This window comes from Megalops cyprinoides, chromosome 1 (genome assembly GCF_013368585.1).
Source record: "Megalops cyprinoides isolate fMegCyp1 chromosome 1, fMegCyp1.pri, whole genome shotgun sequence".
NCBI lineage: Eukaryota > Metazoa > Chordata > Actinopteri > Elopiformes > Megalopidae > Megalops > Megalops cyprinoides.
The window spans coordinates 20261533-20287387 of NC_050583.1; the positions used below are offsets into that span (position 1 = coordinate 20261533).

A 25855-nucleotide genomic window follows, 5' to 3' on the forward strand; every position below is an offset into this window, starting at 1 on the left:
TTCAAATGGATCAACAATTACCATTAAATTACTGATGATCAAAAACAAATGTATAATACTTTGATTTTTTTTTTTTTTGCATATTTAAGACAAGTTTTTGTGCAATAAAAATATTCAGCAATCAACAAAATTATATATATTGTGCTGTTTCAAATATAATTATATCCTGTCAAACTGGAGTTTGTGGAATTCTTCAGGCTTGTTATATACACATCCATTAAAGATTTAAAAATGATGATTTATAATGTCTGTTATACTTTCAAAGGAAGAACAGCTAGTCAGATTTGCAATGATTTATACTTTAGAGTTGTGCAAAGAGTAGTACTTTGTACTTATCTGTACTGCAGTAGACTAGTGCACTTTCATCACAAGTGTGATGCAAATATTAAGAAACTATGCTTACAATGTCAATTTCCACACAACTTTTTACTTACCACTCCCTTAACAGCTATCTGGCAGTGATAATGAAGACCGTCGTACGACCAAATTTGCTGTGCCCTGGCATACATGCAAATGAGTACAGTAAGCTACCTTTATTGGAAGACTAAGTATATTGATCAAAATAAATAGGTTAATTAAATACTGAAGCTTTCAAAACGTTTTAGTGAGGAACATGTAAAAGTCGAGGGGAGATCAGTTTCCATATGCGCCACATACAACTAAGTGCCGTGCATTGCATGGCAGACGTGTTAATATCAATGGTGACATTTCCAGGCCAGTTTAGACTATGTAGATATCGCTGTACTGTTTATGCATAGGGGTTTGACCAGCACAGATGCCCATTTCACAGCGTAACCGCTGACCCCTGACCCCTAACGGTAAAGACTGTTAGGTATTCATGTAGACCGGTAACAAAATAAGATATCGCACTGCAGTAGTCTACTGTCTAACAGAAAGTTAAGATGCCAAACAGTTATAACAGCAAATTGGTTTTCACACGGTATGCAATAGTCAAGTCGCTCTAACCCAGCATTAGCTAACATTTTTTACCACCTTTGAAACTGAACTGTACCACGGCGTTGTGGCACGTTGCGAACAACCAATAAAAATGTCCGATTTGACAGCAAGCAGTGTACACAGTGGCACCAGCACTGATCCTGGATCAGATTTCACAATACACACAAAATGGTTGGGGTTAGGATTAAGGGATTAGCCCGAGTAGGGCACTGATCCAGCATCGGTTTAGAGATTGAAACAGCCCCCCCATTGGAAGCGTGACCTGTTCTTACAATGAAAGCTGAAGGGGAGAGTAAACTCCGCCTCGGCCAATCAATTCCGAGAATTCAGACCTATCGTCGGTTTCCTGCTACACCGCTCGTAGCTAGGACTCTCGCCACTCCCTCATGTCTAACATGGCGGTCGTTTGGTTGTAATGACTCTTAGCTATTTACAAGAAATTATTCCGCTCCCAAGCCGGCTGTCAGTGCACTGTAAGCGTTGACATCACCGGTAAGTGACAAACTTTACAATTATATAATCAAGTTAAAATTTGCAAGCTGTGTTATCAGATGTCGTTAACTGGCTGGCAAGATAGCCGTCTTGGTTAGCTTGCTAGCACGGTAAGTGCATAACGAGGAAGACCAACGTTAGCTATCTTGCAGGCAAAGTGACTAACGTAAACAGTAGCAGAGAATGATGAACCGTGGCCAGCAAGATAGCTAGCTGGAGACACCTGTACTGGTTTTGTTCATCAGAATTGAATGTGGAGAATGCCGTAGGCATGTCTGACAGCAAGAGCTAGCAAGCAGTAGCTAACTTAGTGTAGAATTTTGCCTTCGACGTGGCTTTACCCGAATCGGTGCAAATCTGCCTAGTCCTTCAGCATCATATATGTGTTAACGCTGTCCATTTATCTTACTCGCTAACGTTAACGACATTGGCTGGTAGGCAGTCCGTAGTCTCGAAGCACCCCTCCCTGCAGCACCCAAACCATTGGGTAGCTGCTACCTAGATACCTAGGTAATGTTAAAAGCTGTAACTTAAGTAAGATCAGCTTGCTTGCTAACTTGTTAGCAAAATAACTTCACCAGACGTGCAGAGCAGGCAAATGGCTACACGGCAACTTCGTGTAAGAGCCACCCACCTATTTTGAAGAAGACAAGACATTGCCCACTGCTGGAGATGATTTGATTAAAAATCGAAGCTGGTATCGTCACGTAGACCAAGGAGGTAACTACAATATAGCTAATGGGCTTAACGTTTAAATTTTAAACTAGCTGGAGAAACTAAATCCTTAACCACCGCAGTAGGTGGACGTGTGGTACGCTGGTGAGCGAGACGTTGTAGCTAACCGGTTTTGTGACATGTTTAAGATGTTCATGTACCACCGGTCAAAGGCAGCACAGCAACAGGCAACAGTTGGAGATCTGACAACTCAAAAATGTGCTCTGTTCTTCACAGATTTGGGAGAAAATAAACTACAAGATGAAAATGTGTTGTAGAGCTGTGAGCTGCTTCTAACAGGATTGTGCAGCTGTAAAGGGTACTTCGGGGCACATATTTGTATGGGATCGTCAGTGGATTGTATAACCAGGGTGCAGGCAGAGGTGCTATAAGGACAAGTAGGTGAGCTGAGAGTATTGCACTCTCTGATGACTCTCCTTGTGAGCATTGTGCATTTTTCCCACATGAGCAGGAGGTAGATGAAAGCATGTTTGTGTGCTGTGAGAAGAATTGCATCTTTATTTGTAGTGTAGTCTGTTCATACAGTGGTTTATGGGTGCATGTTATGTCCCTCGCTCATTTCTGGCTACTCATCATTGTCAATTATGTAGAAGAGATGAATGGGAACAAAAGATTTGTCAGGGTATAATTAACAAAAAAATGTGTTCACTTTCCTTTATTCCACAGCAGTTTCCAGACCCACCCAGAGTGTAATGAAGGTAGTAGACACACTTTCCCAGCACTGAGGCCAGCTCCCTGTGTGCCCCCTGCATACATCATAGTCTCTTGGTGTGGAGGGAGTTTCTCAGCCACCTTCATCTCCAGCCTGGCACATTACGGTGGGAGAGTGGCAGGGGGCTGGGGGGGCAGAAGGCCTCCTGTACCAGGATTGGGACAGGGCAGGACGTCTCCTCTGTCCTCCACAAGTTGTGCCCCACTGAGCATGCTGAGTGCCTGGGGTTGCCATGGAGCTACAGGACAAGAAACAGGTGAGCTCCATGACTTCAGTTGTTTTGTTTAAGTAAAACGCAGACTGGGTATCATTTAGAAAACTTCCAGGTTAAAAGAAGTATTTTTGTTTGATTGTCAGACTTTTAGACTATCAGGTTTAGAATTTGTCCTTAACAAGTCTCGTGTGAAATTTTTGTGCATATGTGCAGTTTTCAGAGGTGTACAGTTAGGGTAGTATGCTTGGCTTCTCTTGTCTAGTCAGGTTGCACAAGTTAACTTAGGGTAGGGCATGAATAGTGTTATGCGCACACTCACTGGTCTGGGAGTGTTGTTAGCCTGGTCTGACACTGTTCCTCATTCATAAGTGTGGATACACTTATGTTCTGTTGTGCTGGACGTCACTCTGAATACATCTGCTAAATGAATGTAATGTGATGTATTGTAAGTATGTGCTTTGATTACAAAAGATGAACTGAAAAGAGTTTTTCATTCTGTCACCTACCATAAGGAATTTTATATTTGAGTGGTTGATTGATTTTGGTAGTTAAAACATGTACACACAACATCACATGTCAAATTAATCACATAGATGAAATAAAAACACATACATTATTGCAGATGACACAAAAGGCCATGATGAATGTCTTTTATAATCCTCTGATATTTCTGTGTTATATATCTTTAAGACAATACAAGCCAGAAAGTTTGTAAATGATACCCTTTTGGAAAGTATTTCATAATCACTCTCCTAGTCAAGAGCCACACAGGTGGAAAATTAAGGTTGTGTTGCTTAATAAGTTCACAGAGGTGTCACTGAACTTCCATCTTTGTTCATTGTCTCTCTTGCCTGGCTTACTTCCTGTAATAAGTAGCTAATAGTTAAGCCAAGACTACACCAAGCCTATTTCATCCAAGGAAGTACCGAAGTCTTAAAGTTGTACATTTACATTCTTATGCTATCCATTAATTTGGTAATGCATATTTACATTTTTTCAGTTTTGAAAAAGAAGTAGTCCTTAGAACTTGCATATTCCAATGTAGTATTTTATATAAAACATAAAATGTTTCACATCTTATTGGGCATACTATATGCCCAATAATATTTTTCAGTCTTGAATGTTTCATATCAAGTGTTTAGAGAAGTAAAAGTAAACTGTCTCAAATGTTGAACATGAAATCACAGTGTTGTTTTTTTCAGCTTTTAATTTAATTAATCAGACCAGTTTTACTTAATATTGTGCTGTTCACAAAGGAATTGGCACGAAGTACATTACAGAGAAACAGTATTCATGCCAGATGTAACATAAAATGGATGGAAATGAAGAGGAATTATACAACAGCAACAATAACAACTTGCCTAAAGTGGAAGTATATAACTTGTAAAAAAAACAGTAGAATCTTTAATCATTGCTGTTTTTTGAGCAAAGACATGTTCTGACCCAGCTCTTTACAATTAGCAACATATATGTAAGTGTATATGTATATGTAAAAGTCAACCCCAAAAGGCTTTAAAAATATAAAAAAAAGTTACAATTCATCTGCTTTGTCAGATGTTTTGCAGTCAAAATCTGACTTACCCTTTCTGTTGAAAGTATGGCAATATCATGCGTGGGCAGGAAGGAAATGTGTACAAAGGAGAACGACTGGTTAGGAACCACAGTACATATGCACCCATTGGATAGGCATAAATCGCCTGTGGTATCAGTGTGACCTGTATATGATTTTCATTACAGTTTGACGTTTTATTTTGACATTACATTGATGAACTCAGTGGTAACATGGATTGTTTGAGTCGAAGAACAGCCTCGCACTTGGTTGGGTTGATGATAACTTAAATGTAGAACTAGCACTTTACGGAACTGGTCACATGTTAACAACTTAAAGTCATAACTGCATTCCATTTGTTGGTCACTCATAAATCATTTGCGACTAAAAATGTAACCCTAGTGAGTGTTTTTCAGTGGCAGGACAAAGCTATCTCTGCTTGCACGTAGGGTGGGAGAGGGGTTAGCAGGGGAAACAGGCAAGCATTTTGCAGAATGCCAGAACAGTGACAAATATTACCTGACAGGCATAATATTTGTCCACTTTGAGCCTGGGTTATGTATGTATGTCTCTTTTGCTTTGGCAGATAGCTGCACTGTGTGTATAGTCTGGATACCTTGTGGGAAATTTTTGTGCTTGGGCGTTGCATTTTTTTGTGTGTGCTGATTCAGTTTTATGATTTGTGTGGATCCATATTTCCTTAATCTGTATATCCATAACCTTGTTGTCTACATAATTTTCTCCCTAGATTACGATTCCAAATTGTACACAAAGTAGTTGCACAAAATAGTTGAAATGATGGCAATGAAATGAAAATGAGGTTGGAATGAGACATTAAAAGAGCCAGTGATGCTTAGTGTGTCTGCGTGGGTCTTCTGCCATACTACTGACACAGTCAGGGCTCACACGGTGGGACTCTGTCTGTACCAAAAGAAGACCAGCTAGGATGCTGGCTGCCCCAGTCCCCTCTCTGCATCTTCCCCTTCAGGACAAAAACTGCTGTGCTGGCAGGAATTGATTAATATCCGACCCTGGCGGGGTGGAGGCGCTGGCATCCCTCCTCTGTCTGCTCGCCCTGGCTGTGCTCGTGCTTGTGTCTGCGGGCAGGGGCTTGGCCACACTCATGCATCAGCTGCAGGAGCAGTTTTGGCCCCGACTCGCCTCTCCGTCAGTCTTTTTTTTTCCTACCATTTTTCTCATTTAATTGGATATTTGAACAACTTTGCGCCCCCCCCCCCCCCCCCCCCACTCTCCCCCCCACTCTCCCCCCCACTCTCCCCCACACAAGTGCATCCCTGTGTAGAGCATCACCTCCCTGCCTCTGGCCGCGCTGCCTTGTTTAGCTGCTGTCTCTCTTTGTGGGGTCGGTGATTTCTGAGGTTGTGCAGGGGACTGCAATGAAGTTGAGGCGCGCCAGAAGCAAAGAGCAGAGGGAAGGCTGAATAAGCAGAGAGAGAGTAGGAGGGTGGCTGGATGCTGAGGTGGCACCGCACTCAGTCACTTGCCTCTTCCTCACTGCCACTGCAGGGCCGAGAAAAGCCCCAGCAACTTAGAAATTGTCAATAAAGGCATAAAAAGAACCACATCATGATCTTGAAGAAGGAGGGTTGGCCGTGGAAGAAGGATGTAAGTGGCAGTTCGTTTTCCTCTCTTTAGTGTTTTTTTTTAATCTCCTTAGTCGGGGGCCGCTGATTTGCCCTTCGCTATAATTGCTCAGTGTGTACCTTGAGGAAAAAACGCACTCTGGGCGACTTCCCCCCAAAATGAGGGTGAACACTGCCTGTCTTCATGCTCTTGTATCTACTGCCTGCATGTAGTCAGGGATAAAGGATGCACAGTGGATGGGTCAGCTTGCCTTCTAACTGCATCGTGGGTGAATGTCTGTGGCCGCTACTTCCTTGAGCTCTCTGCCTAGCAGCTCACGAGAGGATTTAGCCGAGCCTCTATCCCTGAGGAACAGGGAGAGCTATTTTTAGCCCCGGCTGCGCGGTAGCGTTGCGGAGCAGCGGTAGCGCGCTGTAGCCCGTTGTAGCGCGAGTGGGAGTTTTAGCCTTGCGGACGCAGACGCACGGACAGACACAGACGTGGGAGGAAGGGCGCAGAGTGTGGGAAAAGACAAAGTTCCCATCGCTATCTGAGACTCCTGTTTATTTGGCATGTTTCTTGCGTCTGCATCTGCTCATACTGCTCATTTATTTATTTGCCATTCCTTTATTGTAATAATTGGGTTGTGTAGATGCTGTCCTTATGCAGGGAAACATGTAATGTATTACATTACTGTAAATGCAAAATTTTAGAGTGAAACATTGCATTTGGGTATGAAATCAAAGTAATCAAAAACAGTTTTGGTTAAAAAATGTGCTATCAAATCATTTTGTTTTTGAATAAAGAGTCAAATGTATTGAGGCCTTTCAAACTCTGAACAGAAAAAGAAGTATGTCTTTGTTACAACAAAAATTAATGTAAAACAAGGTAGTTATTATTTTAGCAGACAGTCCATTCAAACACTTGAGAACTGGTGGAGAGAAAGGTCTAGATTACAGATGAGAGGTGGCAGTGTGCTTAATATATGAACACCCTCCACTTTTGAAATGACAGGAAGTAACACTAAAAGAACACTCATTCCTTTTCTCTCCGCTCAATGGGAACCATGGGGAGTTTTGACTCTGCCTTCAGTGACAAATGTGGTCAGTGCTCCTTGTTTTCAAGTCCTCATTTGCCATGGTGCCCTCTTTCAGTATCATTCCAAGTTAGTCAGTCTTCAGTGTTGTGTAAAAAACCCTGATTTTTTGTCTTAACCATTACAAGTGTGTCACTACATATTATAAAAATCCAAGGTATTTCTAATGTAGTACAAATTTCATTACTTACATGCATTTAGCAGATGTGCTTATCCAGAGCGAATTCCAGCACAGTAAAACATAAGTGTATCCAGATGACAGGGAGTAGTTGTTGTGTAGAAATCCTTTAACCCCGTGGTCGTGTCAATGCAGGAATCCTGATTGGCTTGTATTTCAGGTGGAGGAGGTTGTCCCTCTGGGACTGTCCAGCACCCAGGCTCTGGGTGCCCTGCGGGACCAGCTGTCTACCCTACTGGATCAGCACCAGAAGCAGGGTCGACGCCGGCCCACCCTGCAGGTATGTTTCTGGTTCTGTTTCTGTCTGACACTACCTGGCTGATGGTCTTCTGCCTCTGGCCCTCAAGGAAAGTGGACGTGTCTTGCCAGCTTCCATAACTCTGTCAATGTTAATTTTTAACACTGACACATGAATGAGGTGTGTCTATTTATAGTTTTATTTGGGGAGATATCAAGGGATATCAATGATTAACTGGTCTACCAGTTAGTTACTCGCCAAAAATCTAAATGACATGCGGAGTAGCACCTTCCTTATTCAATGTAAGTGTCAGGAGTACAACGGACAGAGGCTGTCAATGGTAAATATTTCTGCATATGAGGGATGTTATTATTAGGAGATGTGTAACATGCTATACAGTCCTTGCACTTACTGTTCCTGTGAGTCTGAGTTTATGTTGGTTCCCCCCATGGCAGTGTGTAGCTATAGATGGTTAAAAGTATGGTCCTGAACTTAACCTTTGTTGTTAGTGTCTCAGATCAGATCAAAATTAAAATGAGCTTATCCCTGGGTCAGTATAGGATTTTAATATTCAATTTCTGTAATTGCTTTCATTTTGTTGCAGGAGCTGTGGGCTAAGAGCTTCCTTCACCATGACAACCGCCACTCCAGCTTCCATTGGCCTGGTGCAGCTCTCACTCTGCTGGTTGTGTTTGGGCTTCTGTGTTGCCATGGCAGCCAGCCAGAGGGCAGGTGAGGAATCAGTATGAACCAGGGGCCTCACAGATAATATATTAAATAACATTTAGGTCAGGTAGTTATTGTAACTCCCCTGATGTGGTCTTCGTCTCCCTGTGTGCAGCCAGGGCATTGAGCTGGTGAATGCTGGCGCTCTCTTCCTCCTGTTGCTACTCAATCTCTTCCTGATCGGGCGCCAGCAGAGGCTTAGAAAGAGTGAGATGGTTCGACGACTGAAGTCCATCATCTCCCAACTGGATGGTGAGTGAGGGAAGGGAAAACTAGGAGAAGCTGGGATGTATTGTTAGGGAAAGGAAGAAAGAAAAGTATAGTCAAGGTTCAACATGAAGGTTTTTTCTCACAGCCCTCGGTCAATTTAGTCCGCTTCCACCATCACAGATACCTAGTTATTGGTCAACAGCCAAGGTGTTATTGGCCAACCAAACATGACCAGCTTCATTCCTTTTTCACACAGCAAGACATAACGGCTGCTGCTGCTGGGCACACAGAAACTGTGGATTTTGAAAAGTAAATTGGTAAATTTGTTCTGAATAGGTCACGTACCCAGTCAGTAGCTTGTTTTACTCTGGCTGACACATGTTTTTAATTGCCGCAGGCAACCAAGCAACTGTGTACAACACTGATAGCTGATAACAGTGTGTCGCACAGCTGCTTTCTCCCTCATGTTTCTGAGTCTCCCGTTGGGTCCTGTGCTGCTGTTCTCAGACACTCTGGAAAGGTGTGCCGGAGAGCCGCTGAGGTGGTCCCCCTCACTGTATCCAGACCTATACACTCCCTCATCCCCGTCCTGGTCTCTGCACTGGACGTACCGTGACGAGCAGCTGGTCAACCTGCCCGTCTGTTTGCTGGTGGAGGGGGATATCATCGCTCTGCGGCCGGGGCAGGAGTCCTTCGTTTCCCTCCGTGGCATCAAGGTTATTTACAGCAGCTTATCTGTGTTTCATCTCATCAGTTTTTACCCCTTAATTATGATGGATTTGACTCATTTTAGTGGACATCACTGTGATTTGTACTGCTCTTCTATCCTCTTCCCAGCCTGGCAGCTGTCTCTTTTTGATAGCTCTTTCAGACGAATCTCTCGTGTTCCTTTCCCAGAGCAACGCACTGGCTCATCACGGTCCTCTGTGTGTTTATTTTTTTTTTAGGATGATGAGCACATAGTCCTAGAGCCAGGGGATCTGTTCCCCCCTTTCTCCCCTCCCCCGTCCCCACGAGGGAACGAGAAGAGAGCCCCCCAGAGCCCTCAGCAGTTCCGTCTCTTCAGGGTAGTGCGAACCCCCATCCTCGACTCCATTAGGTAGGCAGCCTTCCCTTGGGGGCTGAAACAGCACCACTCTCTTCAGGCAGTTTTTTCTGCTGTTGCTTTGACAATATGCTGCTGACATCGGAAGGGTTTGAGGCTAATGTCTTTTGTCTTTTCCGCAAACCACACACTATAGCCAATTCGAAAATAAGTCACAATTTCTTTCTGGCAGAATAAAAAAATGCATTATGTTGGTCTTGCCATTCTCAGAATGCTGTGCTCAATTAGCGTATAATTCCACACTGCTGACACCTGCTGGTTACCAGTACCACTCCTTTATACTTTGTCAGTCTCAAATCTCAGGGAAATGGATAGTGGCATTTGAGTTTTATGATTTACAAGGCACAGCCCTAATATGAAACCCAGAGTGCTTTCCCCATTTCTGTCTGTCTCTATGGACTATAACATTTTGTCTTTGCAAATTATATTGTTAATCATTTTCCAAAGTTGTTGTTCAATAAAACGCATAAATACAGATTTCAAATGTACAGCTGAGCTGTATGTGTTGTCTTTTAATTCTACAGTAAGACAGGTTTTATCTTGCTGAGTGGTGGTAAAGTTTCTGTGGGTCAGTAGCTTGCTGTCACACTAACAGGCAGAAGGGGCATAAATAGCTTCACAGTTCCCTCTGTGGGCTGGTGACAGATGGGAATGAAGTGGAGTATCATCAGTTTCAACTAATAATTTAGGAAATGGCAGAATTGCACTTAAAAAAAATGTTTGTAATTTGTACATGCTTTAAATGGTCATATTGAGATCAGGAAAGGCAGACTGGTGCCATGAATGAAAAGTCAATTGTTCATTCAATTCTTCATGTATTAGAGGGGGGTGATGTCATGCATCTGGGCCATAGTGAGAAAAATAGTGGAAGGAAATGGAATTCCCCTCCCACTGTGAAACTGTTTCCTTGCTTTCAAGTATGTATATCTGCCAAACGGTAAAGTAAGGAACAACCTGTTAAAATGATATATTCAGTGAAGCTGACGTGGGCTTCCCTTTATGCTTTGTGTTGATAAGTGGATGTTTTCAGCACCTCACTGTGGCTGCCGCTCTCTCCTGCAGGAACAGCCTGGACCTGGCACTTTCCCGCCCAATCACTGCTCTGGACAACGAGAGGTTCACAGTGCAGTCAGTCATGGCGAAGTTTGTCTGCCCTGCTGTGCTGGTACCAAGAAATTACCTTACTTGTCACCACATCTTCCTCATTTTTGGAACGCTAAATTCAGTATTGTCATGTCAAATAAATTCAGTCTCTGGGCAGACATCATTTTGTCAGTCACAGCACACTATATGCTGTATGTATAACTGATTAACATGACCTTTATTATTCATTGACCTTTTATTCCATATACATATTGTTGTTCTGTAATGATTTAAAATACTTAACATTTAAGTCATGAGTATTCTTGTAGAGGCCTTCACAGGTATACTTGGACCCAAGAACCTGAGAACAGAACAGATCCGCTCCATTTTAGTATCATTTTTTGATCTTGTGAAAGTGAAAGAGTAAAACCTACATGCAGTGCCTGTAAAAGAGAAGAAAAGAAATTAGCAGTCAAAATATGGCCATCAGGTATGGCTGTGGCCCATTCTATCATATATTCTATTCATTATAAACAAACAACAAAATTATATTTAATCTCAGAAAAATGGGAGCCATCAGCTATGCATTGCAGTAGTCCTTGAAAGCTCTCCCTTCCCTCAAACACTGCTGTCCTCAACCCATGTGTTGCCCTGCCTCCAGGGAAGTGTCTGGCCTCCTGTACAAAGTCAAACTTGTGATTGCTTTTTTTTTGCTTAGTTGGGCATACCACTTTTTCCTCTTATGTGTAGCTTCTGTTTTTTTTTTTTTTTTATTCTGTCTAGAATTTCTTCACAATGGCCACATTAGATTTTAGATTGATACTGGTAATCTTTGCAAGGTTTGCTTAATCTGAACATAATCAGCCCAAAGTCACGAACAAGAATGATGCATGCCGATGTGAAGTTTCATCTTCCTTTGTAGGCATATTCCATTCTATACAGCAATATTCAAATCTGTAATTTACAGCACATTGCCTTTGGACTTGCTGCCCACCAGTGCATTTCCAGTACAGCATCTCTTCAAATACAGAACTTAAACTGGACTGAATAGGCTATGAATACTGTTAGTCAGCATTAGTTAGGAGTTAGAGTGACATTCTTTGCCAGTCTGACTGACCACATTTATTTCATTCAGTTGCTGAAAATTTGAGTGAGACTGAGATTCAAGACTGATAATTGTCAATTTATGGACAGCACTTTATTATGCTTTGTTTGTTATGTCAGCTCTGCAGTCTTGTCTGAAATGTGTCTTCCTCTCTTGTAGGTGGCATTCTTCACTGCTAACACGCTGCGTTTCTTCCTCAATGTCCATAACCGCCTACCTGGCTGCTTCAACTTCATTCAGCTCCAGGTATGGAGCAATGAAACCTCAGCTGGTGCCCTTTTATTACACCCTCATGCCCCTTTATTACACCCTCATGTCCCTTTATTACACCCTCATGTCCCTTTATTACACCCTCATACCTCTTTATTATGCCCTTATGTCCCTTTATTACACCCTCAAGCCTCTTTATTATGCCCTTATGCCTCTTGATTATGTCCTCATGCCCCTTGATTATGCCCTCATGCCCCTTTTGTCAGTCTATCAGTGACCCTTTTTGCCCTCAAGCCCCTTGTATACACCCTATACTTCTTTGTGCACTGTTTACGCCCCCCCCCCCCCCACCCCACACACACACACACACACACACACACACACACACACACACACACACACACACACACACACATTTGTTACAGCTTCACTCCGCTTTGTTAAGCCCTCGTGTCTATTTGTGAGGCCCTCATGGCGTGGTGTTATGGCTTTGCAGATGATGGGAGTGCTTCCCATCCTGCCGCTGCTGTTCCCAGTGATGTGGGTGCTGGTGAATGCCTACGGAGAGGCACGCGTCCTGGCCGAATCCAACCGCACCTCCCCAACAGGCCTGGTGAGAGACTCCTTCCAGCCTCGCTCTTTCCCAGACTGATCCAGAGTTGCACAGCTATAACAGTAATGTCACAGTTTACCAGGTATAAAGACCTGGAATCTCTTTTATATGGAGTTATATTGTGCAAGGTGCACAAATGTGGGAATATGGCCCACAGTCACAGCCAAAGTAGCTTGAGTGAAAATGAGTTAGAAGAGAGATGGAAGGAGGGCTTGCTGCTTGGCCCGTCATATTTTAACTAGCCTCTTCTCTCGCTCCAGCTTGCTAAGTTCTCTGAGGATACTCTAAGCAGCTACACGGAAGTGGTGTCTTCTCAGGTATATCCTCTGAATACCTTGGCCTATCTCTCACTGCCCCGCTCCCCATTCCTACCCCCTACAGGCTGTTTCCTGTCTCCTGTGCACCTTGCCATGCTTTCACCTTTGCTACTCTTCCTCGCAGAGCCGGTCACTCTGACCAAAACCAGTTCTGTCATGCTTCATCTCTTTTCTACCTTACCAGCTATCAGTCTTTGTTTTTCTCTCACCCATGCTTCAGCTGGTTTCTTCGTCATTGCTGGCTTTCCATCCTTGATTTTATACACTTTTTGCGATGCTTTTCGCCTGTTGTTTTGCAAGCAGTTCATCTGAGTCCCCCTCCTCCCCACCCTCCTTCACTTACTTCAGTTTGGATCCTCTGACCCTGTGCCTGTACCACCACTGCCTGCCTGAGCCATGCATGATGCTGTATGGATCATATTATCTCTGGATGATGTTGATAATGAGGCGCCCACCTGGCCTTACCTGGTCAGGGGCCCTCCTCAGCTGAGCAACCGAAGTGGCTTACATCACAGGGGATATTGTAATGCAGTGCAACTTGTTATAATGTGATGAGGGGGAAAAGTTTCTTTTTGATAGTTTGATAGTAATCACGTTTTATGATTGAACGCCAGTTTGTTGGTGTTGTTCACGTCTAGATTTCAATTTGTGTTTTAGGGGCTCAAATGTTTTCTTCATGCCGTGGTCGTCCAGCTGCCTTTCTTACTTTATGGCAGGATTCAGATTCTGGTTCCAATTCTTAGTACAGGCAGTCCCTGTTTCTCAACAGTCCCCATTTCTCAACAGTTTACAGTAATGCACGTGATGATAATTATAAAAACAATGCCAATAATTGAACAGAATTTTGATTCATGGAGAGAGAGAAGCTGGGAATTGAGAAAGAGGGTTCCCTGAACTTTATGTTGGGCATACAGCCCTCTTAAAAATCCCAGGGAGGACATGTAGACTTAACTTCCATTGTTTTTTTAAGGGGGGGGTATTGTTTGTTAATGTACAAGTTGTACCATTTTTCTTCGACATTTCAGTTTTGGCTTGAACCGTATAATTGTGGCAGTGAGCCTCCCATGTCCTCCATGTGTGTTGTGTCGTAGTTGGACGCTCTGGGTGCTCTGCTGTGACCCTCGCTGTGCTATTTTCGGGCTTTCACGTGCCCCAGCAGCTGTACCACACATACGCCCCCCTCCCTGCCCCAAGCCTCAGTAACCTTGGCAGTGTCTCTGACTCACTAATTCCTGAGCTTCACAGCTATGTATAATTGACCCAGAGCAGAATCTGAGGGCTGACAGGGTTGAGGTGAGTCGTACAGCTGCCTCGGATGCAGGCCACGCAAAGCAGCTACCCTTACCCTGCAGCTTAACCTCCACGCTTTGCTTTCCAGAAGTGGAATTTCCGCAGCCTTTGCCTCCCTGTCTATCTCTCTGTGCATCTCATGGGGCTAGCAAAGTAGCGTTGTCCACGGGTTTCAGGTTCCCAGATGGAAGAAATTATGCTTCGGCCACAATCCAATCGCAGACGAGCAGCGTGCTGAAAAAGAGGCTGCTGAGTCATGCCTGTCTCTGCTGGCCCGAGGCCGGGCCCTGATGCTGTGTGTCTGTGCAGGAGATGCTGCGCTGTGTGTGGAGACACTTCGTCAGCGTGCTGCGGGGAGAGTCCCAGACGCTCTGCTACACCTCAAGCCTGCTCCACGCCCTCGGCTCCGTCACTGTGAGTACCGTTTCCTCCCTTGCACGTGTTGGCTGACTTCTGTCTGTGCTTTTTCACGAAGGAGCTGTCCTGTATTCCCAGCGTGCTAGGTGAGCACGGTTGTTGTGCTCGAGTATCATTTGGCTCCAGCTAACAGCCAGACTGAGATCCCTCAGTGTGTTTTGAGCAGAGCGATTGTTTCCAGTGTATTGAGGCTTATTTTTCACTGTTGATCCTGTGTACTGTTAAGTGATGTGCTCTGTTCTAGTGGATGTATTTTTTGCTGGAAGCAGTCCTGTGTTCTGTTCCAGGTGTTGTGCTGTGTGGATAAGCAGGGGGTGCTGTCCTGGCCCAACCCCAGCCCAGAGACCGTCCTCTTCTTCAGTGGACGCGTGGAGCCGCCCCACGACAGCCAGGATGACCTGCGGGACGACCTCTCGGTGGGCTCCTTCTGCCGGATGGAGGGGGACGAGGAAAGGGACGAGGTGGGCTGGCAGGGGGGCGTTGCAGCCGGGTCAGATTACGTGAGTGTTTTAGTCCTGATTAAATTCGTAAGATGACACAATTGTGCATTTGTCTTTCGGCAAATCAGCAACAGTTGATTTGTCTTTCAAAAAATATCTTGAAAGAGTGCATGTGTAAATTAGTGAATATACGGTTAAATGAGCAATTAGGGAGACTGAGGGGATGGTGGCTGTGTTTCTGTTTCTAGGCGCAGGAAGGGGAGGCTCTGCTTTGTCTGCCCATGATGGAGTCCTCCCTGCACGCCGGGCACGAGCCGGAGCCTAGCGAGACATCGTCCGACACCCTGCGTCCCCGCTGCCCCCCTCCCGCTCCCCGCGCCAAGCACCCCTCAGGCTCCAACGTCAGCTTCAGCCACGACACCGAGGGGGGAGAGGAGGACCCCTCACAGGTAATAACGCACTCCTGCGTCAAACAGACTCTGAGAAAATTTGATAGGAGTAGGAATAGGCATTACTCTACATTTGTATTTACAAATATGTCTGAAGATACATGACCTGTAGTTGTATGGGCAGTGTGTAGCAGTGTAGAAACTAAAGCAGTGCTTGTTTTTAATTCATGCTTTATGTGTGCGCTTGTGTCTCAGCCCTGTGGGTTGGAGGTGGGCTGCTGTGAGGCGGAGGACTTTGTGTGCGACTACCACCTTGAGATGCTCAGCCTCTCTCAGGACCAGCAGAACCCGGTCAGCATCCAGTTCGACGACTCCGGCTGGCAGGGCCACCTGCCCTCCCTCAAGCCCCTAGGCCTGAACATCCTGCTCAATCTGTGCAACGCCGGTGTGACCGAGCAGCTCTGCCGCTTCTCGGACCACCTGTCCAACCTGGCGCTGCAGGAGAGCCACGGCACCGTGCTGCCCGTCCACGTGCCCTGGGGCCTGTGCGAGCTGTCCCGGCTCATCGGTGGGTGCCGACATTGTTAAATTACATTACATTCCTGTCATTGAGCAGATGCTCTTATCCAGAGTGACTTACATAGTTTACAGTTTCACACATTATTCATTTATACAGCTGGATGTTTACTGAGGCAGTTGTGGGTTAAGTACATTGCCCAAGGGTACAGCAGCAGCGCCCCAGTGGGGAATCGAACTAGCAACCTTTTGGTGACAAGTCCTGTTCCTTTACCACTATACTACGCTGCTGCCCAACAGCACTAACACGTTCCAATACATCAAACGTATGAAACAGAACTCTTAATTGTGGAGAGGTGATAGCATGTATAAGGCAAAGAGGATGTCATCGTTTCAACTCTTACCAGTGTAGTTCTGACTTCATGCAAGTCATGCTCATTTTACTCATTTTACATTTTAAAACAGCCGTCTTGCTGTCATTCCCTGCACTGACTGCTTAAACCCTGAACCTTTTCCCTCCTGTGTACCCCGCAGGCTTCACACCTGGGGCGAGGGAGCTGTTCAAGCAGGAGAACCACCTGGCCCTGTACCAGTTGCCCTCAGGCGAGAAGGCCAAGGAGTCAGCGCCGCGCCGTGCGCACCATTTCACCAAGCGACAGCCTCCCATCAGCCACCTCATCAGCCTGTTCGTACGCGACAGCACCACCAGTGAGCAGCACCTCATCGTTTTATTCTCCTTTTTTTATCATTCTTGTCAAAGTATTTACCCAGGACCTTGCAACTGAATGATTCTTACCTCCCTCACCCCTCCCCTGCATCCCTACCAGACAATGTACAGATGCTCTCCCACGGCTCTGCTGACCTCATACTAGAAGCCTGCACTGACTTCTGGGATGGGGCTGATATCTATCCCCTCTCTGGCTCTGACAGGTGAAAGTTGTTGATTCTGTTATCTTTAAACAGTAAAATTTGGACCAGTTGCATATTCTAATACTGAATGTCTATATATGGGCAGCAAGGTGCTGTTGTCTCCCTGCCACAAGTTTTGAAACTGGCTCTCTGTGTGCTGTGCATGTTTACACAGTGCAGCTCTGTCTACTGTGGCCCACTCTGACCCTCTGCAGGATAAAGCGATTACCTCTAATGACTAGGTTGAGTAGTTTATTTTGCTAGATGTACATTGGACAGGTCTGTTCTAAAATGTGAACGTTCGCATGCAAGCTTGACTCTCTGGGTTTGCTTTCACAGGAAGAAGGTGCTGGACTTCTACCAGCGTGCCTGTCTCTCAGGGTACTGTTCCGCCTTCGCCTACAAGCCCATGCAGGTCTCCCTGTCACCACAGCTCAATGGGAAGTGTGTGGAGTTAGCCCCCGGCCCCACCCTCTTTTCTGGGGTGGAGCTGCCCAGCACCACGCCCATCAAACACGGCAGTCGACGGAACAGCTGGAGCTCGGACGGTGAGGTGGAGGGAGTGGGAGCGGGAGCGGGGTGACGAGTGTTGGAGGTGTGGGTTGGTATCTTGGGTGGTAGGGTGATGGGACTTAGGTAAGCGGGAACGGAATCTAGCTGTGAGTGAACAGCTGGCTTCCTCTGTGTGCTTCTGCCTCTGACCTCCTGTTCCTCTCTCCCTGTTTGCAGAGGGTATTGGGGAGGTGGTGGAGCGAGAGGACTGCGTCCAGGCCTTGAGTGGCCAGATCTTCATGGGCATGGTGTCCTCCCAGTTCCAGGCTCGCCTGGACACCGTCCGGCTGATCGACGCCCTGGTCAACGCCTGTATCCGCTTTGTCTACTTTTCCATGGAGGACGAGCTGCGCAGCAAGGTAGGACGCGGACAGGTGGAGGGAATGATGGGCAGCACAGCAGGGAGAACGCCAGAGGCAGCAGCAACACAATGCAGCAGGTGTCTGACGTGGGCCGTTCTTTAGGTGTTTGCAGAGAAGATGGGTCTGGAGACGGGGTGGAACTGCCACATCTCCCTGACACCTAACGGAGACGGTCACTGCGATGTCCCTCCCTCCAGCCCCAGCCACGCGGGCTCCCTGCATGACGACCTGCATCAGGGTATTCCATCCTGCCCCTGTTCCACACCCCTGTGTACACTGTCGTGTGTTTGATGTGTCATGTGTAATGACATGCATTGTAGGTGAAGTGTGTGTGCATATGTGTGAGGCTGGTCAGGGGTTTGTATGAAATCTTAAGCGCCGGTGTCCATGCATGCAGATTCCCGAGATGAGGCGGAGGGGCCGTTGCTGCCTGAGGAGGAGGGCCACTCGGACCTCACCAGCTTCCAGCCCACAGACAGCGACGTGCCCAGCTTCCTGGAGGACTGCAACCGGGTACGTGCCTCCGCCTGCGTGCAGCGTACAGCGCGGCTTTCCTGTCCTGTACCTCTCTCGCCTGCCCCGCTCTCTAACCTCCGCCCTGCCTTCTCAGGCCAAGCTCCCCCGCGGGATCCACCAGGTGCGGCCTCACCTGAAGAACATTGACAATGTGCCTCTGCTGGTTCCTCTCTTCACTGACTGCACCCCTGAGAGTAAGCACCACAGATCTGTCACTCCGCCCCCTGAGAAGGGTGTAATCATTTAATGAATGTCTTCAGATGAGATCGCACAGCGTTTTGATATGATTGATTTCTTACCTGGCAGGATGTGTCTTGTAAAGTATCTCTAGACTGAATTTTTGCATGTGTGTTGCAGCTATGTGTGAGATGATGAAGATCATGCAGGAGAACCGGGAGGTGACCTGCTGCTTGGGGAGTTCGGCAAACTTCCGCAACAGCTGTCTCTTCCTGCAGAGTGATGTCAGGTCAGTTCAGTGGACGCACACTGGATATACCAGTAGAGGGGGAAGTGGATGTAAATGCATCTAAAGATGAGGTGTAGCATAGTGATAAGGAGCAAGGCTTGTAACCGAAAGGTTGCTAGTTCGGTTCCCCACTGGGGCGCTGCTGTACCCTTGGGCAGTGTACTTAACCCAGAATTGCCTCAGTAAATATCCAGCTGTATTAATGGGTAACATGTAAAAATTGTAGCGTATGTAATTTGCTCTGGATAAGAACATCTGCTAAATGACAGTAATAATAATAAAATTGCACGACAGATCAGTGTGTTTCTTTTGGTGCAGCATTGCCCTGGACCCTCTGTACCCTTCGCGATGCTCATGGGAGACCTTTGGCTACGCGGCAAGCAGTGGGATGAATGGTGAAGGTGAAGGACTCTCACCACTGGGTCTCTCTGGCCAGCTCAACAGCCTAGCCTGTTCTGTCACCTTCCACCAGGGGGAGAGCGTGAGCATGGTTAAACTCATCGAACAGGTAAATACGCAGTTGCAAACACACATAGGCATACACAGACGCAGACATACACACATTCACACACTTGGCAGTAAATATGTACAAAAACTGTCCCAGTCACACTTTCACATTGGCACTAGCCTAACGCCTCCACAGTTTCTGTTTTTACCAAAACACAATGTGATACAGTTACAATTTAATCTTGCAACACAAAGTGCATTTTAACTTTCCCTTGCTTTTACCCTTTTTTTCTGCTCTCTCATAGGCAAGGCATACCACTTACGGCATCAGAAAGTGCTTCCTCTTCCTACTGCAGTGTCAGCTGACGCTTGTTATTATCCAGGTGAGTGAAGTGACAGAAGCTTATATCACTCAAGCACTGGTGTACACCAGAGTAAATTGCACTAAAGAAATATAATATGGAGGCTACATGCTGTGGGTGTCACTGCAGAATGAACCAGAGTAGTCATATGTTGAATAAGTTTCTACAGCACCTATGATAAAAACAAATATTGCTGTGTATGTCAGAAAAACATGAAATTATTCTCCTGCAATTGTGTTATGCTGTAGTTTCTGGCATGCCTGGCCCAGCTACCCCCTCCAATGAACATCACTGATATCCTGTGGCTTTCCTGCTTCTGCTACCCGCTGCTCAGGTGAGAGCCTGTGCAATGATGTCCTCGTAGTCATGGGCCATACTCAGTTTAAATTCTGCCACCTGTCAGTGACTGTTGGTAGGTTTCTACCTCATGCAGTGCTGTCCATTGCTGTGTGTTCTCCTGCATAGTCTAGCTTCTGAACTAACTTGCTCTGTGCGTGTGTCTCTCTCTCTGTCTCTCTCTGTGTCTGTGTGTCTGTGTGTCTGTGCATGTGCATACGTCCCACGTGACAGTGTGTCCTTCCTTGGGAAGCCACCGGACAGCACTGTGATGTCGGTTGCCACAGGCAAGAACCTGGACTCCATACCCAGGAAGGTGAGACCTGGCTGTGATTTTGATGGATGATCTGTTCTGTTTTCCTGCCACAAGATGCAGCTCAGCATTTTTGTTTTAACACACGCTTATGCGCATGCGCCTGTGTGTGTATGCGCATCTCTCTTTTGCACTCCTCACCACAGACCCAGCAGTACTTCCTTGGCTGTTTCCTGCTGAAGTTCAGTCTGACGGTGTGTGCTTACCTGCTGGGGTTAGGCTTCACACTGCAGGAGGTGTGTTCCACGGCTCTTCCTGCCAACAGCAATGTCAGCTGCAACATCCTTTCCTCGAGGTGAGGTGGTAGGAGCATTCTGGTATCAACTCAAACGCCCAATTAATGATTTACTTAATGCTGCTTTGCACTTGATTTTTAGTCGTTTTAACTTCAGTGCCATTGTGTGTTGACTAAGTTTTCTGTGCCCCTTCCATTTGAGTGCAGTTCAGCTTCTGATGCCCCACAGTGGTTTAGTGACCTGTCAAATGGCCTGCTGCTCTCTCAGAAGGTGATGGCAGGATTCCTGGCACTGCACACAGGTATTGTCTCTCACCTGCTCTCAGGTTGACCATTTCTCACTTGTGTACTGATATAACACCTACTATTAGACTTGAATTTCCATGCAACTGTAGCTCAAGCACTAAGGTTATAAATTAAAATTAGTACCCAGTTTCCAAATCTCGTTTCAGCTTCTTCACAGTGGAAATCGACCTCTACAGTTCTGCCAAGTTTCATTGAGCTCTTTAGGCATTTTAGCTGTTGTTTTTATGCTGGAAAAGGGTCTTGCCTTATCTTTTGCGTGGGGCTCCTTCCTCTTTTGAGTGACCTCATCCTCACCCTCTCTTCCCCCCCTCCTCTCTTTGCTCCTGCTCTCTCCCTCAGTGGTCATTTCCCTCAGCTACGTGCACCGCTCCCAGCCGCTCTGGAGAAAGAGCCCCTTCAGCAACACCTGGTGGTGCCTTACTGTGCCTGTGGTGTAAGTGTCCGGTGTCTTGTGCATGTTTTTCTGCGCTTTTGGTTGCACTTTTAGCCTTACCTGTGTACATTACATTACATTACATTACTGGCTTAGTCAGAGGGGCTTATTTGTTATCCATTTATACAGTTGGATATTTTACTGAGGAAATTGTGGGTTATGTACCTTGCCCAAGGGTACAGCAGCAGTGCCCCCATGGGGGGCAACCTTTTGGTTATGAGTCCTGCTCCTTAATCACTATGCTACACTGCCACCCCGTGTTTATTTATTGGTTGTTTTTCTACTTACTTTCTAGACTTAGATCATTAGGGCAGCAGCTATGCAATATATTTTCGTACTGCCTAATGAATATTATCTTGATTGCTGCGGTACGTGAGAGAAGGGGATATATAACAGTAACTCCGCCACTACTGCTATCACTGATATGACTACCACTGATAATAATTCCCTGCTACAAGTAACAATTTTCTGTTGTTCTGAAAACATGATAGCAATGCTTTTTTTCTATCAGACAGATCATTCTGCCAGTGCCATAGAAACAGTGACAATGGAATGCAATACATTTTTTGAAGTGTTTAATAACATCTGAACTAGCAAGCAAGCCAAAACATCATAGCTAACTCGGCAAGCTACCAGTGATTTGTGCCAACCTGAGAAATGACTTAACATTGTTTGTTTGCTTTGGGTTAAAAAAAAATCATCAACAAAGCATGAGAGGCCAGCACAGCATAAGAGGCTATGGTATGTGATGAATATTGGTATGGCTTTTTAATGTATTATGTTGCACCAGGGTTTGCTAAGTGTAGTGCATTCTACAACAGTTTGTAGAAACTTAACAGTTATAGTTCATTTGAAGGGAGAACTGTTTAACTACAGAGACATCTCCCATCTCATGGTTGTACAACACATGAGAGTGCTTTTATTTTTCCCTGTGCTCTTGTGCCTAGGTGGTTCTGTCCTGCACATAGTGAAATAACCATTGTCTTTTATGCATTTGTGTATTTTAGATTACAAATAATTAAAGGGTTTTTGAGTTTAGAATTTCTTTCTGGTATTTAAAATTGCTGTTTGAACATAGATGGTTCAAATAGCAGTTGGTTTTTTCATTTCCCATTTAAGTTCTACCCAGACAAAAATCAACCAAAATATATACACTTGGCAAGGAGCAGTACAGTTGGCTTGTGTAGTCTTATTTTTAATAAAACTTGCAATATATGGTTTCATGTGAGCTTGTTCCTGTCGTCCGCATTTTGCACTAACCATCTGCCTGTCATATTGCTTTTTTGATGCTGAAAAGACTTGGCAGGAAATTTTTTGGCAAATGTTAATGAACTACATCTTGTTTATTTGTGGTAAAAAAAATCTCACAAGCACACAATAATTTCATACTTATCTTCGTACTTAAAGTTTTTTTTATTGAAGTTTCTTTATTGAAGTACTTATCGTACTTAAAAGTTTCTTTATTGAAGTATACAACTTCGAGTGGTTTAAGCCATGAGATGTTTGTCCAGCACTTTTCTGAACAAACTTAATTATCTCCCCACATAGACCAGTGTGACATGCACTGTTAGTACAATCAGTGCACTAACACAGAGAGACATAATTACATCGCTTGACTCTTATAAACTAAAAATAAGAGCGTTTGCTGCACTGTTCTCGCATACAGTATATTTTTTTTATCCATTATTTTACTGTGCATCTCTTTTTGTAGCTAAGGGGTACATAAGTTAGTGAGTTATACCCATGAAATGACTGTGGCTGTCTGACATCAGCTCAGTCTGTATTTTATTGCAGGTTCTCAAAGGAAGCAGCAGTTGAACATTAAAACTTGTTAGCACAATATGACAATGATCACTGTAGGCATATCGTCAGTGAGAATTTCTTTTCTGTTTCCCCGTTGGAGTTTTGTGAAATCAGAATTTAACAACAATTACTCATACAAATGCAATCCTAACAAGCCTGCATAAATCATTTATATAATGTTTTATGCAGGCAATTTTTGTGTTGAAGTTTGAATGCTTGGAGCAGGCAGTGTCCTATTTTTGTACAATGTATAGCTGTGAAAATGCCTGTCTCTCTCTCTCTCTCTCTCTGTGGCCAGGTTGCTGGGTCAGGTAGTGCAGGCCACTGTGGACTTCCAGCTATGGCAAGACAGGAATGCCAAGGTGACCTTTCTGCTGAAAAACATCCCGATGAAGGCCTGGCTGCTGGTGTCACTGTCTCCAGTACTGGTGGTACTTGTGAATGAGGCTGTCAAACTCCATGAGATCAGGTAGGAGATGAGTAAGAGTGGGGAATGGAGAGAGAGAATTCACCCTAGGGTTGCACACATTTGGTTCTAAATGTGCAGTTCTAAGACTCGCTGACTTTTGCTAACAAAGTGCTAAAATTCTCAATTTCAGGGTGAGAGTTCGCTACCAGAAGAGGCAAAAGTTACAGTTTGAGACCAAGCTCGGCATGAACTCTCCCTTCTAAGAAGCTGTTAGGAGGGGTTGGGGGTCGCTGAGTGACACTGTCAGCCTACTTGAAATGGAACCTTGAGGGACACTTCTAGATGGCCTTCCTCTCAATAAAGCCTTCCCATACCCCTTAACACTGCCAACAGACCAACTGAGAAAGGTGAAGTAACTCAAACTCAAGCAAAAAGTGCTCAGTCTGCTGTAGTGATAATGAAGATGTTTTTAAGCTCATTTTTTTCTGTTATACTGTATCACAGTTATACTGAAAGAGAACCCCAAAGCATTATCAAAGACAGCTAGGACTTTCTCATTGTGTGCCTGCACCAGAATTGTGTAAGGCAAGAGATTTACGGGCCAGTCTGTTGATTGGACCTGATGAATTTCTGTCCTTATATTAGGAAAAAATTAACAAGCGATGGGATAGAAATGATACAAAGCTGTGTGGTTGTGTAGCAGTGGGAATATCACATGGTGACTGCAGGAATGATGTTGAAAACAAGACAGACTATAAAATTTATTTCTCTGCATTAAAATGAAAATGACCCAGTGGTTCAATGTTCAGTGGTTCAAAATTGCCCTGTGGCTCATGGAGGTTCTGAGCCGGCAGTTCTACTTTGAATGTAAGTCCCTTGTATTGTAGTAGAGGCCCCCTGGGCCAGCCTGCATCTAATGCCTCCTTTTCACTCATATGTATCCTCATATGTAACTTGGGCAATGCTTAAAAATGCCATCTGCACTACATCTGTCATCTACAACCAGGTGTAGGTGAGTGGTGGTTGAAAGTGAGCCACTTCTATAAACTAGCTCACAAAATGTGAATGCAAATATCAAAATGCAGGAAAAGAGAACCACTGATTTTTTTTTGACACAAAACAATGCAGGTGTATTTAAATATCTGTCAAATGTGACTATTTTTTCACCTAGCTAGCAAATTGCTTGTAAATGACCAGCTGATAGTTCTGTAGCTATCTAAGACTTGCACTGTTTGCTAGTTGTTTACCATCATGTGAAAGGCAGGGAGGAAAAGGAGGTAACATCTGCTGTCCTTCCGGAGACATTCTTTGCATAACCTCAAGGTTATGTAAGGAAATGCATTTTATTTTTCAGTCAGACCCATGTCTGCTGGTCAGTGTGCCTAATGGAAATGACCTGTAACAGACATGAATGTGAATGTACTCTTCTGGACCCTACACCTCCCTTGGCTCCTGACAAAGGGAGTGTGGCACCGCAGTGGGGATCTGCCTGTGCTGAATGTTCTTCTCTAAAGCTTGGTATAAGCCACTGCAAAGTCACCAAGGATTGATCACTGGTAAAAAAAAGGGACCCCAGGGAAAGTATTTGTTTGGGTATGCCAAGCATTTTCCGGTCAGCCCTTTAAGGGCTGTCTGTTGGGATGTCTTGTGGTACATTTTCCAGGGCTTTAATCGAAATATTATGCCTTTTTTAAAAGTGTAAATTAAATTCCAAGACCCAGTCTGGTCAGAGTTAATTATTATAGGAAGGGAAACTAATGATGATTTTTGAAGAGAACAGTCAAATCTGTCCTTTAAAGGGACTGTAACGCATACTGTAGAAATGATCAGTGGCTTCAATGTTTCGAGGCAACTCTTCATTATGCAGAGTAAGGGATGGGGTGCCCAGCAGAAGACAGCAATGATTAAAAACAGAGTAAACAGAAGATAGAGATATCTGCTATAAAAAATTCTTTTATTTATAAAAAAATCTCTGAAGGAAAAAAATAAATGGTGAAGAATGTTTTATTTACCACTTCAGACATGTACATACAATAGAATTTATCATATTTTCTTTCTGGTTCTGTTCGTGTGGTTCCACTTGAGTTGAGTGCATATTTGTACTGTAAGGAATCAATTTGCTGCTGCATGCCTGTTTCCAGGAGTACTGTACAGTAAGGGCCTCAAAAGCAATTATTCAAAACCCTTCAAGGTTTTGACTTCTACAGATTAACTGAATGTGTTTTATTTG

The 25855-nt window shown here is 44.8% G+C and overlaps 1 protein-coding gene across 4 annotated transcripts; it reads left to right on the plus strand.

Moving 5' to 3' along the window:
• The first annotated feature begins 1335 nt into the window (after nt 1-1335).
• tmem94 (transmembrane protein 94) lies at nt 1336-25533 on the plus strand. 4 transcript variants are annotated; one of them, XM_036542169.1, is made up of 32 exons: nt 1336-1449; nt 2851-3152; nt 7678-7797; nt 8360-8487; nt 8597-8733; nt 9199-9407; nt 9639-9790; nt 10859-10961; nt 12144-12230; nt 12691-12807; nt 13068-13124; nt 14724-14828; nt 15119-15331; nt 15520-15720; nt 15916-16228; nt 16711-16884; nt 17004-17106; nt 17425-17633; nt 17815-17996; nt 18102-18237; nt 18397-18512; nt 18610-18709; nt 18873-18981; nt 19300-19489; nt 19734-19811; nt 20039-20124; nt 20361-20442; nt 20586-20734; nt 20882-20976; nt 21320-21413; nt 23515-23685; nt 23816-25533. In XM_036542169.1, the coding sequence occupies exons 2-32, from the start codon at nt 3129-3131 to the stop codon at nt 23886-23888; spliced, it is 4113 nt and encodes a 1370-aa protein (XP_036398062.1). In that variant the 5' UTR covers nt 1336-1449; nt 2851-3128; the 3' UTR covers nt 23889-25533. The 4 variants fall into 4 exon arrangements, with proteins under 4 accessions (XP_036398062.1, XP_036398079.1, XP_036398071.1 ...); XM_036542186.1 differs by having other exon boundaries at nt 15119-15292; XM_036542178.1 differs by having other exon boundaries at nt 2854-3152.
• Nucleotides 25534-25855: the final 322 nt, after the last annotated feature.